This window comes from Spea bombifrons, chromosome 7, assembly GCF_027358695.1.
Source record: "Spea bombifrons isolate aSpeBom1 chromosome 7, aSpeBom1.2.pri, whole genome shotgun sequence".
NCBI lineage: Eukaryota > Metazoa > Chordata > Amphibia > Anura > Pelobatidae > Spea > Spea bombifrons.
The window spans coordinates 27,306,461-27,326,890 of record NC_071093.1 but is presented as its reverse complement, the minus strand read 5'-3'; the positions used below and the strand labels follow the sequence as shown (position 1 = coordinate 27,326,890).

General features: G+C 37.5%; 1 protein-coding gene across 3 annotated transcripts in view; it reads right to left on the bottom strand.

Annotated features, from left to right (window-relative positions):
• TMEFF2 (transmembrane protein with EGF like and two follistatin like domains 2) overlaps nucleotides 1-19,654 on the bottom strand; it is a 235,332-nt gene extending 215,678 nt beyond the window's left edge. For all 3 annotated transcript variants that reach the window (XM_053472187.1, XM_053472185.1, XM_053472188.1), the window contains exons 1-2: nucleotides 19,247-19,654; nucleotides 16,900-17,009 (exon numbers count right to left, since the gene is read on the bottom strand). In XM_053472187.1, coding sequence (XP_053328162.1) covers nucleotides 16,900-17,009; nucleotides 19,247-19,409 — 273 coding nt within the window. In that variant the 5' untranslated portion in view covers nucleotides 19,410-19,654. The remainder of the gene's footprint in view (nucleotides 1-16,899; nucleotides 17,010-19,246) is intronic.
• Between the last annotated feature and the right edge of the window lie 776 nt (nucleotides 19,655-20,430).

Below are 20,430 nucleotides of genomic sequence, written 5' to 3'. Positions count from 1 at the left end.
TTTCTGAACTGCTGCCTTTCAACTTTGTGTACCTTAAGTTGATATGAGTAGAATTAGGTTTAGGTTTAGGTGTGTAAATGCGAGTTAACATTAGTAAATATAACTAAATATAAACATTTTGTCCATGTTGTACAAGTTAATTTGCCTTTACTGCCAATTCATTTAACCTTAAGTGAACAGACCCAATAGAGTAGGGGAAAATATATTATATATATATATATCTATATATCTATATATATATATATCTATATATATAGATATATATATATCTATATATATATAGATATATATATATATCTATATATATATATATATATATATATCTATATATATATATATATATATACATATATATATGCCCCCTAGATATGCCAACCTGCCCCCCAGATATGCTTTATGCCCTCTATAAGTGCCACTCTGCCCCCCCTGAAATGCTCCCCAACTTACCAATGCAGCCCCAGACTCCCTGGTATTTAGCGGGGCCGGCCGGTGGACATCTGCACGTTGCGTGTGGACAACCTCCACTGCCGGCACTTCCACCAGGGCTTCAATGATGGAGAAGCACCAGCGGAGGTGCCGGCAGCAGAGGTTATCTAACCTCCGCTGCCGACACTTTCACCAGGGCTTCTATGGTGGAGCACTGGAAGGCACCGGAAAGCACCATAGAAGCCCCGGCGGAAGTGCCGGCAGCGGAGGTTGTCTAAGCGCATCGCGCAGACGTCCATGGCTGCCGGAGCAGGGATATATGAAAATAAAAACACCCGCCCGGGGCCTGGAACTGTATGTCCCGGGTGTCGGGCGACACAAACTGAGCATGCCTGCGCTAAACCCCCGAATATAGGCCACACCACCACTTCGAAGACCTAAAGTGGGGGGGGGGTATTGCATCCTATATTCGGGCCAATACGGTATTAACAGGCACTATATAAAATCTAGGATAGTAAACATATAATCATCTCTACAGACAATAGATTTAGTTGACCTATATACCGACAAATCAAGATGTAATAAAATGCGCTACCTAAGGTAGAATTTTACCTTGCTTAAGACACATATGAGGTGCTGGCAGCTCACCAGGCTTCCAATAATTGGTATGAAAACAGGAAATTACAAAGAAAAAGCTCTTTGTTTACAAAGAAAGGTATGATTGACAGATGCATTCCTTTTGTAGACAACTATGCTATCTTTCTGCCATTTAAGTGTGAACTGTTTCTGAAAGCATAAATAGGTATGGAAATAGAGGAAATGTTCCTTAAAAGGGTGAAATGGGTAAAATAAACAAGTATTAAAAAAAAAAAAAAAAAGTATTGCTGAGCCACAAATTGTGGTGGTATATGTAACCATGACTGAATTTTTCTTACAGAAACGTATACATACTACATGAAAGTATGTATGTAGACACAAGCTGGTTAGCGCTTCCACCAATTAAGGTCTACACGGCAGGCAGCCTATATACCTAATCAAAGATCATTACATTTTATGATGTGTCCGCAAAGGTATATGTCATTTAGAATTATATTTAATATCCACAAATGAGAAACATGCCTTTTATGAACAAATCATGAGATAATGAGCAAGCTGATACTATAGGAAGATAATTGTTACTGTTTCAAAGGTTTAATTACAGTAGGAAACACTGCTACATATGTATTAGAAATCAAAGCTTATCTCTGTGGCAGCAGCAATCTTAACTGCTTGTCACAAGAGTTGTTAAATTATTCCTCTCATTTCCTGAAAACTGATCATTTCTGTCAACATAGAAGAAGGTCAGTTGATAAAAGTAAAAGAGATCAGGAGAAATAAACTATTATAAATATACACACACACACACACACACACACAAGTCCCCCTTCATACAAACATGCCATTGAGCATAGCTGTGGTGATCAAATAATAGTATTAGCTTTTTACCTAGGTAGCAGCATTAATGGTTCCCTTTCCCAGAAAATAAGATGAAGATGGTACATGGTCAAGATTGTTCTGTTTATTTTATATAAGCTCAGTACCCAGTAGTTGGCGCTGCTCTGGCAAATCTGAGACTACCGACTGCTATGAATATATTAAATGCTAGTATGGTCTGCCACCCAAAAGAAGATTACAACATTATATTTCTTTATATGTATATTTAAAAAATCCAGCTACCTGCACCAACATCCACTTCGAATCAGTTTCTGGGTTTTCTGAGGCAGGACAAACATGGGTCTTCACACTGACTCAATTGGGAAATGAATCAATGAAGACTGTGAGCTGCAGCACTGTATTAAAATATTTAATGTGGTGCAGAGATCACTGTACAGTATAATTGGGTACAGTATAATCACAGTGAGATGAGGGGGAACAGTTTCTATTGCTGAATTATTCACAGTGTAAAACTAGAGGGTCACAGGCTTTGATCTAATGCAAGCAGGTTTTACTATACTTAGAGAGAAGTGACTAAGGCGAAGAGCCTCCCAGCAGAATTGGTAGAAGTTAACACAGTGAGGTGTAAAATGTAAAGATGCATGGAATAGGCATTCCCTAAATATGAGTCAAACTCAAGGACTCGTTAAGGTTTAAGTCTTCACAACAGAAATAATGGGCAGACTACCGAGGCCAAATGGTTCTAATCTGTCATCAAATTCTATGTTTCTATGATTTAGAATAGTGCCCTCAGCTGCACACCAGACTTGCCTCTGTCCTGTCATAAGGGACATGCTAAGGTGGGTACAAAGGGAACCAAGGCATCCAGTAGGGTTGCAAGGTTACGCACCTTGCACATAGAGTTTTAGCTGCACTAGTGTAGGCTCCCTGTGAGGTAAGATAGATACATATGTGTGTGTACGTGTTAGCATATGGTGTTGGAGTGTATGTTGATGTATGATGTTAGCATGTGCGTGCGTGTAAATGTACGTTGTTTAAGAGAGTCTGGTTTAGGGTATGGCATTAGTGTGTATGTTTGTATGGTTTGTGTGTAACCGTATGGTATAATGGTATGGTGTGTTAGAATGTGTTAGTGGATAGTGTTATTGGGAATGTGTGGGTGTTAGAGTGAGTGTGTGTTGGTTTATGGTATGTGTTTTATGTGTATAATGTTAGAGTGGTTATGTGTGCTAGCAAGTCTTTGTGTTAGTATGTGGGTTAGTTATGGGGGTTAGTCACCACTAACCCTAGCTTAACTCTTAGTCAGGTGCTCTGCCTCAGGTCACAAAGGGTAAACTGTAGAGGCCTTTTGCAGCTACATACAGACCTCCATAGTTTTACAAGATGATATAATTTCATTAATTCCAATTCACATTTTTTATGAAGATGGTTAAGCTACACATCAAGAAGGCAGGTGGCAGGAAAAAAGACACAAAATAAATACTATTTTTATCTATCAATCTCTTTTTCTGTACCTTCCTATACAGTCTCTAACTACTTTATCTGCTGAAAGAGCACAAAAACAATTGTAATGGCGCCAAAATTCACAAAATGAATCAACAATATTTTAACAAATATTTAACTATCATTTTGTTTGCTTGGTTGGGGGTCCCTCCTAATTTTTGAAGTTTTGTATGAATGAAAGAATTAGGCATTGTTGGCTAAAAATGAATTTGTACAAATCAGAATGCAGAAGTCTAGTCAGCACCTCACGCATGCTGTACAGAAGAAAGTGTCACAGAGAAAGGTGCGCAACAGAGAAAATGTCTTGCATGATTACAATGTTTAGCCTAAAGTATATCTTTTTTTTTCAGAATCATGAGGGTTTGATAAGAAAAAAATTCAACAGATTCTAACCATCTGATAAGTGAGTAGCATGCATTTAAAAAATGTGTATTTAGATGCTGGAATGATAAGTAGGTACTTAAAAACACTACTAAGTGGTTTTCAAATTGTAGACTATAGTTTTTGCTCTTAGAGTCACGGGTATCACATAAATAACCATGTGATATACGGTAACACTGCTAGTATCTACATAATTATTTTGGTAATTCTCATTTACTTTTTTATGATCATTTTATTGTTCCATAGTTAATGTGTTTTAATGATAATGGTACTCTAACGTCTTAAGCTTTGTGAATGTTTCCCATACCTCATTTGTATTTTGTAATGAGCCTGTGCACTGGCTAACTACACATACCGGGATTTTAAAATTATACTGACAATTTCTATTAAACAAGGCTCCTGCTTAAGAAGATTAAAACAAGGTTTATTAAAAATAGGCACCCATCCAAATCATAAGTCATATATTCTTCTACTGTATGCAATTATATTTCTTTCACAAAAAATAAAAACTGTAAATCTAACTCATGTGAGCTACAATTAAAATTATAATTCTACATATGATCCAAAAGGGTCCACTTTTACATTTTAAAATTCAATATAATTATCTAGGAACTAAAAAGAAGATAGATTATGTATATGTTTAATTAATAGTGCTATGAAAGGAACACCGTGCAATGACAAGGTTTAAATTGTAATAGCCTTGGTTTTGAATAGTAATTATAAAAGCTGTATGCTTCTTTCCTGGGAAATGATATAGTTGAGCGGAAATACTTAAATTACACCCACAATAATGTTACAGTGGAGTACAGAATATGACAGGAGCCTTGAACGTTCATAGTGTAAAAAGCAAAAGAAACACTACATTCTCTGTCACATATATGTTCCACAAGAATGCTTCTGGTAATTAAACATCATAGAGTTCATACTGTATATACTGAATGGTAATAATTTTTATATAAGCACCAATAAGATCGGTCTGCTTGCCTGTATCTTCATAGTTGGACATGCATAAAACTGGTCAAAGCATTCAGAAATAATTTACTTACATTGTTTTCAGAAGAATTGGGCATTTATATTTCTATAATCCAAAGCTTCACAGCTATTTTACTTTATAATCACTTTTCTTTACTATCAAGCACAATCAAACATGACTAACAGCTATAGGTAGATCTTCAAAGGTCCCATATAGGAGTAATTCACAAAAGTGTTAGTTAGTTTGCAATTTTTTACTTTAGCCCCCTCTTTACTATATTACCCCAAACGTTTTTTTTTGCCGTTTACCACACACCATGATTGCCCATTCAGACAATTTCACCTTCACACTGGCCAGCTGATCTAACAAAAGTGCTTAATCAATGGATGAAATCATGCATTCAGTTTATTAACCAAATTTAAATACATGCATATTAACCAGCAATGAGCAACAGATTGTGCTTACTTCCCATCCTTCACCAGGAGACTCTGCAATGGATCAGTTTATGGTGCCTGGTATTCTGTGACCGTTGAGGGGAACTCTGATCTCTGACAGCCAGGGAAGGTCTGCGAGATGGACGCAGACAACCCCCGCTGCTAACCGCACCTCCTTCCGGCTGCAGCGGAAGTTGTCTACGTGAATCGAGTAGACATCTACACGCTGCCCCGGCTACGCACCGGGGGCTCAGAAGCACCAGTAAGTGGGGCGGCGGGGGGGGAGACAGGAGGATCCAGGTCCCCTGCAGCGTTGCGGGGGATCTGGATCTTAGTCTCATAGTCAGACCCTATTTGAGGTATGATTATAAGACGACCCCGATTATAAGGCGCGGGGTATGTCCTTAAGGTGGGAACTTTCTTCCGTACACAAGTCATTCAAGTACAATCTCTCCCAGCGTGATTCAGTTATAGGTACCTGTTTTGATCTTGTCTTGCACAGTCATGTTACCATTGTCTGTATTAGCTGGTAGTCTTCGATTTGGTCCACCTTGTCATTGATTATTGTCACAGTTCATTTTATGTCTTTCCCATTATAGATGGTGGACCCCTGGATTGCATTACATACTTCCAGCAGGCAGTGGACACTAATTGCAGTGCAATATCTGGTTCCTTTGCTTGGATTTATGTTTAAGTCACCCTGTACCTGATTAGGGGTAAAGCAAGGCAACAGTGAGAGAGCCAGTGCTCTCTAGATCCCAGTTTCCCCCTTCCTCCTGCCTGTCTGTCAATATTATTGGTTCTGATGGCAGGATTGTGTACGTTGGTATGGTTTTCTGTTATAACTAATTTGCATATGGTCTGCATATTGTGTTTTACATATGATGTGATGCATGCTGGTCGTAACTCACCGCCAGCTTACTGAAAGTCTTTTGGAGGCTGGTGGTGATTGTTTCCTCAATAAAGTTAGTTCCTGGTTAACCTCATTACAAGTCTTGTCTTGTTATTGGTGTAAGCCTCGGTGCTGCTATGCTACTGTATAGTACAGTGCTGCCGAGGATCCCAAAGAGCTATGTTTCCTGCTGTCTTCGACGCTAGTCCTGCCTGACGGTTGAAGTTTTGTGTTCCCGGTGGCCCTTGGGGAGAAGCATCATCTGGTGGGTGTACCCAGTCGGGGTACAGGTCGTTCCCATCACACATGACATATACTTATGGGTATTTTGCCTCTGTTAGTTGGCCAGATGCCCCACCCATGAAGAGCTTCCCATCCTCATCACCCTTTTTCTCAGGTTGCATGCAGCACAAATATTAAGGCTTTCATAATTAAGGCTGCTATGTTCATAGTTGTTATGGTTTGACGCAACCCGTGGTGTCTACTTTCAATTCTGCCACATTCCTTAACATGTATTTAGCTGGTTATATGATCATTAGGTTTTGTTCCTCGCTCATACCATAACTACTCCTTGGCCCAAGTACTAAGATTTCTTTTTTCCCAACCAATTCACCGTTAGCAGTCCTGGATGCTTTGTTATTATTTTTGTCAGATAAGCCAAAGTATAGCCGTATTTGCCCTTTCGCATCAAACCATTTTCCGCAAATGCATTAATCAACATGTCAGCCCTCCTCTTTATAGCTGTCTCTTTTCTTGCTGTACTCAGAGGGCGCCCTCTCCTAGGCCTACCTGGTATGTTGGTTTTGGCACTCATTAGAACGAATTTTCCTATATCTCCATGTCCTACTTCTCAAGTATTTGGTAGCACAATTGTTCTACCCTTAGAATACAGAAGGAACTTGTAGGAACAGTATTCACTTTTATCTAATGTAAAAGGCATTTTAATACCCACAGATTGTTATTCTGGTGGTGAAAAGGTTAACACTGCCAGTTTGAGTGATACTCTGCCTCCCAAGCTCTGCCCCCATCATCCCAATTCCGCAGGGGTACAAGTTGGGAGGTATGCATATGAATACCAGTATAAAGTACACTTTACAACATTTTGTGGTTTTGAAACAGACATGCAATAGATTCTTTCTGCAGAAAAATATATTATTTACACAAAATACTCCTAATATAATACACAAAAATAATAATGTGGAACAATATACAGTAGTATACAATATTTTTCCCTTTTTGTACTTTTTGTGATCCCATCACACACATCCTTTTTTAATAATCATCTATTTCCTTCAGGCTCAAAGTAAAAAAAATAAATTTCTCATATGTGAATTATTTTAACAGTTGCAAAATACCTGGGGTGATCAATGCATAGCTGCTCTGCCTCAAGAACCCATATTAACACAATGATCACATTTCACATGTTGTTAACTAAGCCATCCTACGTAATTCTAATATTGCAATGTTATTACGTCCTCATTATCTTTTTCTACCTGCTCCCTGCAGTCCACTGGTAGACCTCCAGCTTTGCCTTAACAACACACAGCCAGAAAAATATTGCATGATTAAAGGCAGACATCCAAGTTTGCAGCAAATGAATTTTCTGCTAGGAAAATATTGAATGATTAAAGGCAGATGGGGATAGAGAAGTGTTGAGGTAGGGTTGAAAACCATGCCTAAATGATGCTTTTTTCCTTCTTCCTTACTGCAGTATCAATTTTGAACACTATACATAAAATGTACAAAGTCTCATCTTTGCGTATAATAAAATACGAGAAGGTGCTGTTTTACATATACATTTATATTTTTTAATGTAAAATTTATTGTTCTCTTGATCCAGTTTCTCTAGATTATTACCTTGTAACTATGAACTGTTAATGTCTACTGTTATTCTAGCAGCCTCTGGTGATGGAGACTCTGTCAATGTATTCTGCTTTAATATCCAGTTTTATCTACTGACCTAGTTAGCTATCACTTGTCAACTCGCTCTAATCAGGGAATCCAATCCAGTTAATTCACCAAGCGCTCATTTGCACTTAAAGGGAACAGTCATTTTTGGACAGGACTTTTTCTTTAACATAACTGTGTTAACTCCGAGTGCCTGTGCTCTCATGTACAGGGTCGCTGGCACATGCACAGTAAACTTGGTGGTACCACGTGCCAGGAGAGGTGTCTGACTAAAATTGTGCTTGTTCTCTAAAATAGCTTGAGTGGGATACCTATATTTTTAGAGACTTGAATAGAGGATAAAGGTTTACCAAGACTCTTTGAGGTGCTTTCTCTAAAAGAGTTTGACAGAGTGTAGAACATTTCAACACACTGACATCACTATGGACATTACAAAGGACCAGTTGTGACAGAGCCGGCCCTGAAAAATGCATAGATAAAAACATTGAGATGACTTTTGAGAAATAGTTTCACAATAATTTATACATATAGCATTAGATATGGATTATCCCATACCCCCCCCCGATATTTCAGGTGTCTAAACTGGGACACTTGTGTTCAGGGGTGTGGCTAGAGGTGGGAAAGCAGGGGTACAAGTGAGAATTGGCAGGCAGCAGTAGGCGGAGATAAAGGCAGGACAACTCTTCTGCCTTACCTGAAGAGCCACCTTGCATTGCTCAGCTTCAGATCATTCGCAGAAGGTCTTATGGGAACTGCTATGGAGGACTGTGCTGCAACACAGGTGACTTTACAGCTCCCTGGGCAGGTCAATGGAGATCCGAGGATGTCCACAACCAGCCCATGATCCCAATAAAAGTAGGATAGCGGAGTAGCAATGTGGCACAGTGCCCAAAAAGAGGGGTTGTCCCACGAAAACTGGGACACTTGGTGTAGGTTATCCTCCTTGATATTGGTGTATCCTTAGACGGAGTGGAAAAAGAGGGGCATGCTGTCATGCCATTTGACTAGATAAATTAAAACGTCATATGCAATTGGGGTTCATGTTTGGTAACTAAGATGGGATTTGAGGGACCAGAATGACGCACAGTATGTGATGAAACAAATATTTATGATAAAAATTTTGACTTTGCCCTTCTTCCCTTCTCCTCGTAGAAAGGAATTTTGCAGACACCAACATTTCCTTTGTTGTCTCTCTCCATTTCAGAATGTTCTCTTCCTGTAAATCATCCTGTTTTATCTGACTTTTAGTCAAAACGCTTTTTCTGTCATTCATTCAGTGTTCGATCGAAGCATGACAGTTTTACAGGTCATAAAAATATATATTGATTATAGAGTTAAATTGAGTAGATATTTGGCAATGACCCTTAGAAACGCTCTAATTGCCATCATGCTTACACACACATAATAAATATTTTAAATGTTGGAAGGTTTAGTGCTTAAAGCGTGCGAGTGTCTGTACAGCAGACTGCATTTATATGACAAATACAATTTATAATAAAAGCAACTTTAATTATATATTTCATAACAGACAAAAAAATAGAAATCTGAGGCTATTTACATTATTTTGTTATTTATTACATAAATTAGTTTACACTATAATGAAGGCCATGGAGCAGCCCAGCTTAGTGGACTGGGCCTCGACAGAGTTAGTAGGTGGGCTTGAAGCTGTCATTTAAATTAATTGGTGCAATTTTGTTTTGGGTGTGGCTAATGCTATGGGTATATAAGAGGAACCATTTTGTAAGTGGTTCACTTAACTGTTTTTCCAAATCTGGGTTGTCCCACCCTTTCTCCCTTTAATAGGTTGTTGTGGAGGTGTCTTCCCCGTTTTTTTTACAGCGGCTGGGATAGTTCGGGGATAGTTGTTTTGGTACAGTGGGTTTTGGTTTGGTTTTACTAATTTGACTTGGTTCAAGTTAGTTTATAAGGTTTTCGAACTGGCCTGTGGCTCAGAACCTAGGTTGGTGTAGGGATGTCTCGGTATGCCCCTGCATCAGTTATTTGGTTAATTTGGGTGGTGTAGGGGTGTCTTGGTATGCCCATACAGTGGTCAATTGGTTAATGTGGCGGCACCTGGTGATGGTGCCAGTTTTGATGGTTAATATGTTTATATTTTGGGGGCCATTGTCATTGTTCATGATGGGAAAATGTTATCACTGTTTAATTGTGATGGCCTGTTTTGACAATGACTTTAATATATTGTAAATTGTTAATAAATGAATGCTGTGGAAATTATATTGGCACATTATAAAGGTGTGCATGTTTTTTGGGGATATGTTGGTTTGTGTAGTAGACCCTGTTGCCACTCAGTGTATCTCTTAAACTATATCGGCACACACAAATGTTTTGATTAGCAACCTCCTAACTCCATGTGTGCATCACACACAGGGCAACTTTATGAGATTTATAAGCAATGAAAAAAATGAAAGAAAAAATATCAGGTCAATTCCAATTTTAGTAAATTGCCTATTTGCACACCTACCATTTGGAATAAAATAAATGGCAATAATAATATTAATAAAGAGGAAGCATCATAGGAACAATAGTCAGTATGAATGAATATCGATTCTTTGATGAAATGCTAATAGAGAACAATAAATAGTCTTGATATTTGCATCATATTTAGGACTTTACACCAGAATAATTGTTTCGAAACATACCTGCTTTTTGTAATCGTAAATAATGTATTAGTTATGGGCTTATCTGGGAAATTCTTCCCAGGGACGGCTACCAAGAGCGCCCCAGTCAGGTTCTTTATAGCAGGCACAAAGTGGATTGTGGCAAGAGATCAGGGCATAACTAGCCACAGATAGACTTAGGAGTGGTTGGAAAGCAGGTATGAGTGGAAGGAATATAGGCGGGAGTGAGTAGAGCTTGGGTGGGGAAGCAGTGTTTTCCGGGAGACTGTGGCTATAGTTAAGGAAGCACATCTCATAGTTAAAAGCTGAAAAAGTCAGATGTGATATTACCTGTTAAACCACAGGTAAACTCAGATATTATTGCCTAACAACATAAGCTCTGCTGGGGGATACGCACCATGTTTTACTTATCCAAAAATGGGACAGCTATCCCAAATGTAAACTATAATCTATAGTATAATATATTTAATATACTACAGCCAGCAGATGCACCCAGGCCTAGCAACTAGACACTTTTTTGCAATCTAAACTATTTTTATGTACACATTATGTGACATTATTAGGGCTGTCTCACTGTGTTTTATGTAAGAATAGTTGAATATTTATTTCAAAAACACTCCATCCGTACTAAATATATATTTTTAATGAACAAAAGGCATAATACATCAGTGGAATCCAACAGTATAGCAAAAAAAAGCAAGGTGAAATTTAGTAAAAGACACAGGGAAAAACAAAAGGGAATGATCACAATCCTGATCAACCAAGAGCGTGAATGGACTTCAATTAAAATACAGGAGGTCTGTCCCACTTCTAGCTTAAATTTTGTTCTGAGGAGTACCGTATATCCTTCTTCTCAAGGGAATTATTATTGATCTGTGTAAATCAAGTTAATGATGTGTTGAGTCTAGGTTACTAGTATATGCATCCATGGATGACCATTCAGACTGCTACTGAAACATTAAAGACAAAGCCAGACCATTAAAAGCAAAAGGATAGAGGATTAAAAGGTTTAGTGCATATCAATGCCAGAGGATGGGTTTCTGCTTTAATCTACCTTCATAAATTTAACATAAAGGTTTTATTGTAAAAACAAAAATCAATTCTGTGTGTTTTGGGAAAGTAATGTATGTGTTTTGTCACTGCTCAGAAAAAATGTGTACAATAACAGGCCAAGAGCAAAGTAAAAATAGATGTTAGCTTTAGATGAATAACTGAGACAACAGGCTATACAGAATACACGACAGCAATGAATACTATAGATAAGACAAACTGCCAGCGTAGGTTATTTACGTGAGCTCGTTCTTAATGTTAGCTTGTTTTATATATATATATATATATATATATATATATATATATATATATATATATATATATATATATTCATATAACTGCTACGTAACAATTCACAAATGTAATAATGAACAACAAAATGTCTGAGATTTGTGTATATAGCTTTTGTGTGCCTCCATTTGCACACTCAGTCTCATTACCGAAGGTGATATTTAGTGAAAGTAATATATGATTGAAACCATGGTTCCTATAAATAGTAAGAATCCTCCGAGATCAGGGCAAGGAGGAGAGGTCTGTCGGGATTTGGACCGGGACAAGACTGTTTTTAGGATGGAACAGAATTCTCACAAAGACGTTTATGAATATCCTATATTAAAGCATGCCAGTCATTAAGCATAAAGCATGGCCACTGTGCCGTAATACTCTTTTAAATGCGTGGCCTGCATGCTAGTTGTTGATCCTTTTGATGAGTATCAAGGTTCTAGATATATTTTTTATAATAAGGACAGTTACTATATACCTCTACAGTAGTTATCCCCAGTACCACACTGTGGATATACAGGTGCCAAAAAATCACTCTAACTTTTGCTAATTTTAGTCTAATTATTTCCCACACTAAAAAAATATCAATGCAGTGTAAAATACAGGGACTGTAAATGCAGGGACTTCATTAATATGCAACCATAAGTACAAATTCAGTGGCAATTCCCCTTTAATATAATTCACTAAAAACAGTCAACTTTAGTAGTGGGTCATAAAGCCATGTTATTATTATTATTATATTACATTTTATTAGAAGATTGACAGGGGAACCCCTGCCACTATTACAGTAGATAGAGTGAAAATTAATAATAGCGCTCATTTAAATTGACAAAATATAAAGTTTACAATAACATTAACAATCATTAAGACATACTGGTGCAAAAGAACAGATTATTAAATTATAATATAACAATGTGAACTGCTTTAACATTCACACTTGAAGCTCTAATAGAGAATCATTATACTTCTGATGCCCATCTCTCTTTATGGCATATACATCTATACCTCACTTGGATATTTCTACAGAATTGGAGCTTGGTAATACTAGATCTGACCTTAAGCTTAGGTACTAGCAGTTTTTTTATTGAAGATTAGTCATTTTATAAACATCACCTTCAATTGCACACATTACTCTGGAAGGACAAAAAAAGGGGAAGGAGGGACTGGTGGTTAGGTAAGGTAAGCGTACATGTTAGGAATGGGCAGTATGCAAACAAAATACTCCTAGCATGTGATGGTGTGTTAGGTCACACACAGTTTTCTTTTTTCTTTGTTGAAAGATGACTCAGTAAGTCTAGGGGTAGTCTTATGGCCATCTTTACCATCTCCCTACTTAGAGACTACAAATTATCTTTTTTCTATTTTATCTATTTATTATTTACAATAACAAATGTAAAGGTTATATACACATAAATATAGTGTAATGATAATTTTATATTAATAAGATAAAAAAGAATAAACATTTTTAAAAGTAATTGCTGCCACAACTCCAATAAAATATTAAACAAAGAAAGAAAAAAAAGGAAAAACATGGAACAAATGTACAGGCTCAATTAGTGGCTTCCTGCTCTACTTCCCAAAAACACTTGACATCCAACAATTTCGCCCAGTGAATCTGCTTATCAATTTAAAGACAAAGAGTGGAGGGCAATTGTTATAGAACTTAACACATTTTCTGAAATTAAATGAAAAGCGAAAGAGGGTCAAATAAAGGGAAATAATTGCTTGAAATAAAGGAAGGCATGGAGATGAGAGAATGGAAAACGTCATTTTGAACCTGGCTCTGACAATATTTAGCCTCAGCGTCTTGTCCACAGAAGTGACCCACTGTTAAAAAGCCACACTTAATGTGCAATATCCAGTCAGAAAGGGTCCAGCCATCACAGTACTCATGGCCTTGTTGTTGTAGTTTTGTTGGATGTATGCATACCTGGGAACTTCTCTGGTCCTTGCGGGACGCGGCCAGGACTGCACACTGACGTTGATGGGCGGTCCCACTGACATCGGGGGCAGTCCCACTGACGGCAGTGGGAAACACCCATTTAAAGGAAACATTGGGGAGTGGAGCAGGGCGTGTCAAGACCCCGCTACCTGGAGGATTCGGGTCTTGACCCGGAGAACCGGAGGAGCAGGGCTCACCCGGCAATCTCCGGGTCAAACCCGGAGAGTTCCCAGGTATGGTTGTATGTGGAATTTCAAGTTAAACACAAAAATATTTAGCATCCCAAAATCAGAGCAGCACAGGGGACAATTCACCCTTTTCCCCTTTATAGGTTTTTTAGTGGATGTCCATTGACAGCATGCAAGAATTGTGAAGATATATAGAATACAAAATTAAGAAATCTGGTTGTCAGCATAAAAGTGTGCCTTGTCTTTGAAGTTTTTTTCCTTGTTTTATTGTCTTGTCTTCTGAGCAACTTGCAAGAAGACCTTTGGGAATGACTAAACATAATGGGCTCATAAACGTACACATTTCTTGTATTCCTCTTTTCATATAACAGCATAGTTAGAACCCGTTACATCCACAAGTATTATCACAATCTCTGGTGTACTTGTATTTCCCCAGAATTGCAGAGGGCAAGGATTTTCTACTGAAAAGAGGCTTTAAAAGATTTGCTTCTGGAACACATCTCCATTCAGTTGTTCTCCTACATAGCTGTATAGTGATATGAGGGTATCTAGATATTAAGTCACACTGGATCGTTTCTGTTAATGCTGAGATGTGAGGAAACCCAAGAGTGTGCAGTAGAACATGGACATAGTTTAATTTTATTGCATCTAGCTCTCATTTGTGGTAGCTATAGGTAGTCATTCTTAGCATTTAAAATTTTTCTCCTGAGGCATAAAATAAGCCTAGGCCAATACATGGGAATACATAACACGTTTTTTTTACTATGCAAAATTTAATTAAAAACCATCTTAAAAATATGAAACTCTAGTAAGTCTATGGATCTTGAGAACTCATATGGAAAATATTATATGTTTATGTTATTTGAGTGTAAATATAATCTATAATTTAGATAATTTTTAGTTATGAAAAATAATGCACTATTTTAATGTTCACTGAAAAGTTTGAGGGCTAACAAAAATAATGTCAACAACAGCCTGATTTCCCCTCTGTGAGCAAGCGTTACGCTGTGTAACGGTGCTTTTACAATATGTGAATCCCTCAACATAGGTTCCTGCGGTATCAGTGCAGAAGCGCTGCCTGGCAAAACAGAGACCCCACAGTGTTTGTATGGGCCCGCCTAGGGTGATTCTGCCGCTGCCGCCACCGATCACATGTATTGTGATCAGGGAAGGAAGGGGTGTGGAGTGTCATCACAGTGAGAATACTTCAAAAATGTATTTAAAATAAAAAATAAATGACTAAACATGTATAACGGCCTGCAGTTGTCATAAAAATACCTTCTAGTTGCAAGTAAGATCCAAGGAGTCTACAAAGAACCCCATGGAGATGTCAGGTAATATTGCACTGCTTTATGATAGACCAAGGCAAAAACGTTTCTAAAATAGGAAAAGAAGCAAGAAATTGACATAAAGTGTAAAAAGTAAAAAATAAAAATCTAAAAAAAGGCTTGGAGCAGCCCATAACCCCTCTCCCAGTAGAAATAAAAAAAATTCACCAACCCCCATGTGGAAAAAATGGGTAGTATAGTGCATAAAGTAGTGTTTAGGTATTTTCATGTTTGTCAAAACACAAAAATATGCATATGGGTTTTATTGTACATGGGGGATGTTGCTTAACATAAATTGGGTTATTTTTCAGCAAGAACACCTATCCTGTGGGAGAATTATAAGCAAAATCGAAAAGGTTGTGCAAAATGCACCACTTTATTTTATGCCGCTTACGTTAGAAGAGATTGGCGATGTAATGGCTGCATGAAAAGTGGTAGAATTACCTAAATAGTGTAGGTTGTATGCCTTTGTGGTGTGGTTTTGCAATCTGTATGTATTATTAAGGCTACAATGTCAACATATCAAATTTAAAAAAGAGAGCTTCACAAAAAATGACCATCTGATATTTGCCTGTGAATTTTATAGACAAATTTGAGTAAAGTAAATGTATATATTTTGTTTGTTTTTTTTTTGCTGTATACAATTTATAATAAGTAATATATATAAACTTTTGGGGTTTTTTTTCAAGTTTTTGCCCATTTTGTCATTCTAAATGAATGTTTATTTAAATGGGAGTAAAATGAAGAGAAGCGTTTACATGTCCTGAAAAGAACACAATATATTGTTTGTATAGAGGGCAAAATAAGAACTTAGTTTAACAAAACATAGTAAAAACGCTTGTGTCCATTGTACAAAATAGTGTGCATTCTAAAGGGATTAAATAACTGCATCATTGCTTTGTGCATGGTTGAGGCTGTGATTAATCATCTAATAACCTTAAGATTTTTTTTAATGTAAAAACTAAAAGCTACCGAAACAAAAACTTTTGCCATGTTAGAGCTAGAGTACAAAAATCACATTGTCTGTTACCAATCGCTGCTCACGTACAAAGGCTTGGAGTATGGAAGTGATCATGAATATGTTAAGGGTTTAAAACATATTCTGGCATGCAGAAAACAGAAATTAGTCTATGAATAGGTATGAACCCTTTGCTCAATTTAATATATTTCCAAGGCTCTTTGAAACTTAAAATACAGAAGTGCTAGCGCTAAAAACATAATACAAAGAAAATGACAGCATAATTTAGTTTTGAATCTCGATGATCTATTGTACATTTTAGGTTGTGAAGAAGAATAAAATGTTATATGATAATAACGTCATCTGCATTTTTCCCAGAGAAACCTATGCATCTTTGACACCATTTGGCTGCCTTGCCAGAGATCTTTCCCCTGGCGTCTGTTTTGCCTTCAACTGCTCAGCCTGTAGAGATACAAATTGCTAAGAGAAAGACTGTGAAAGTGGATTCCCCTTTTATGCCTACATTAGTCAATTTGAAAAATGAGATACCAAGCTTCTTACCTTGAACTGACAATCGCATGTCACAGTATCTCCAATTTTTAAACACTCTCCATCAAATTTGCAGGTATTGGTGTCACAAAGAAAAAGATCATTTTCTCTGTCATCGAAACCTCCAAAAAAACAAGAAAGAAATACTCAGGTTTTTCATATGTATTGATTAAATATGCACTCAAAATAACAGTGATGTACTCCTATCTACTAGCAAGGTATTAAGTGACAAACATCCTATGTCATGTGCATAGGATCTGCATTTGTCTGTGATGTATAATGAACATATTTTGGTGCATAGTCTCAAATCAATCTCTGGAATTGGTCCAAGCAATGATGAACAAGCCTCTTTATGATAAAGTATAATAAAGATAAACAGGCATTGTGTTGTCTATGCTGCTCTGGCTGGCTTAAATAAAGATTAATCACCCCTGAAAGCTAATAGTAAATAGAAAAAGTAATACGTTATTTACTCTGAAGGAGCTAAAACAGCAGGTCTTAATGTGTGTGGGGTAGTTATTTTTTGTTTTTATTTTATTCTTTATATTTTCTTTTTCTATAGACATCCTAACATGGGTATACTTAGCTGAGAGTTCAGCCCCTCTGCAACCCGATCAATCAACTATACAGAAAGAAACAATATTAACCAGGACGTATACATTAGACTTTGGATCCATTAAGATTTACTTGTATTGATTTCTTTATTACATTCCTCTGTTTGAAACCACATCATCATATTAAAAATGAAAGAAGAGTCAGCAGGACAAAAGCCTTAGGTCTTTAACATCTTTATGCTGGAACTATGCTGCCCTTTTTGTTATTCGGTTCGGTGGCCAAGAATGTTATTTCAAAGCTAAATGAGAATATTACATTGGGCATTTCACTTTTCATACATCCTTGTTTGACAAACAAAGATCTGGAGCTAGCAGATACTCTGCTTGATGGAAAATACTTTTAATAACTGATATCCTAGAAAAAAACATAACCATTATATTTCGGTGACTTTATTATTGACAAAGACAGTAAGATGACGTGTTTCTGGATGGGCTCAAACAGCCTTCTGAAACACACTCATACACAATCTCCTAATTATCTTATTAAATGGCTTTTCAGGCACAAAGATGATTTACTGATCCAACTACATGGCTCATCCTTCCTTATTTAATTATTCTAGTTCACAGCTTGGCAGTCTATACAACACCAGTGCTGACCTAATGTTGAAATCTAGATAAGGTTAAGTAAAACTGGATGGATGAAACAAAGCCTGTTATGAGGTTTCTGTCCTGAATTTGACCTTTTTTTGAAGCTTTGAGACCCCTGCATCTGCTAAGGTTTATCTAATTAAAATCAGCGAGGATGTGCAGATCCCATAGCAGAGAATATTTTTTTTTAAATGTCAATATTCATAGAAATACTAATTAATGTATGAGACAAAATGGATATAATGTGCCAATACGGTCTCTCTTTGAAAGGTTGTGTCCTCAAATGTCTCTTTATTGACATAGGATGTTGCATTTAGGGATGCATTTATAAAAAAAAAAAAGAATCAACATCTTACAATTTGTTCTATAACAAACTCTAGTGTGCATCAATATTAATTATTATTAATTAATTTTCCAATGCCTAAAGTTTATAAATATATCAAAAGTAAGACATAAAAGGCACAAAATAAGGAAATTAAACAGCGCTTCCAATCTCTGTCCAATGTTTATCGGCTTTCATGGATCTAGTTTAATACAATTCAAAATACATAATAAATAATTCAAAATAAGTAAAAAGTTAACCTCACAAGTAATCCAGTAGTGTGTATAACTGTTTAATTTATAAGAAACATGCATTAGTAATACATGGGATTTGGGCTAAAAAGCCAATGTGTGAAATAAACTTTTCTAACTACACAGATGATATAATTCCACTTGACAGATTCTGTAAAATGGATTATTTGAAGTGAGAACAAAATCGAGTCATACAAGTACAGCCAGATTGTATTAAATCAAATTGTATCAAAGTATATTTGTAGTTTCACTCCCATGAGACTTACAGTGAGAGTTCTAGGAAACTGCATCTATTGCACTGATACTGATTGCAAGCTCTGTGGGCATGTACCACAAAAGTAATGATATTATATAACGAGAACATATATATATATATATATATATATATATATATTGTGTGTTTGGAGGGGCTGTCTATGTTTTCCAATTTATGTGGAGGGTGAAGTTTTTAATCATTGGTTGGTATAGTCTATAAATCTATTTCTGCTGTATAATTAACAAGATTAATCACAGGGATGATGGAGAGAAGTAAATGGTAAGGGAAATGGCCATTTCATATAGAATTGTAGCAGAAGGTCTCTTACCAGAACAGTTCCAGCCTGTAGGGGTTTGGCAGTCACTTAAGGAGGTAGGATAAGCTGCAAGTTTCCCTGGCCGGGCTATGATGAGTATAAGAGATGGCAACAGCAATGAGCAGAGGCAATCGCAAAGTGTCCAGCAAGGTCTGTGAGGCTCTACAACCACCATGTCTATAGGAACAGTGCTTTAGATTCCCAAATACAAAAGAATGGACAAGGACTTAGCATGACGGGGTCCCCAGAGATACCATCCCAATAAGTGCAACCACAACAATTCCAGACGGCTGGCTGAGGCAGAGTGAAATCCGAGAGTGCAGACTGCAGGCAGCAGCTGCCATAGAAAGTGCACACACGATGCCGACAGATGAGGATGCTCCGGAGCTGCTCCTGGATGCCGGCTGACTCCGCTGGATGTGAACGCAGTACCCAGCTCTCTATCCAACAGCCTGGGGATTTGGGAGGGGATGGGGAGAGTGGGAAGAGCTGATTGGTGGAGAGCTCTGCGGAGCCTTTGGTTTTGGGGTGGGAGGAGAGTAGGTCATGGGATTGGGATGGACTATGTAAAAATTCGTGAGGGTCCTGAGAGAGCGATGGATTGCGCCGGTGATGCGCTGGCTCTAGAAGTTACACTCTAGAATGTATCTAAATAAAGGAAAAGCGTCGTCTAAATGTATAAAAGATAGTTCAGCCCCTCCCAGCTGTTACGTCATTTAAGAAAAAAGTGCGGGGAATTTGGATGCAGAGAACCGGAAAACAGCAAGTGTCTCGGAACATACAGCACCGCTTCTCACAGCAGCTACCATTAAGAACGGTTTATCTGCAAGGCTACGGTTCCACGCAGCCAGTTATTCCCAGCAGCCCCCCTTATTCTGCTTTGTTTATATGTATTCCTCTAGATGTCTACCTCCATGTTTCTTGAAGCTTATACTATCATCTGGTTTCATTTCAGTCACTGCCCCATTCAACTCTGTTAGACTGCAGCTCTTTGGAGCTGGTTGCTCGGCAATAAGCTATGTGATTCTTCTATACAATGCTGCTGGTTGCTATATCTGTTTTTCCTAGCACTGCCATAGATAATCTGAATCCTATATCACTGAGGACCTTCCAGTTACAACAACTGCTCCATCCATACAGTATTGGTTTAATTCACTGGTCTGACCTCTCCCATTCAACCAGGACTCTACCTATTT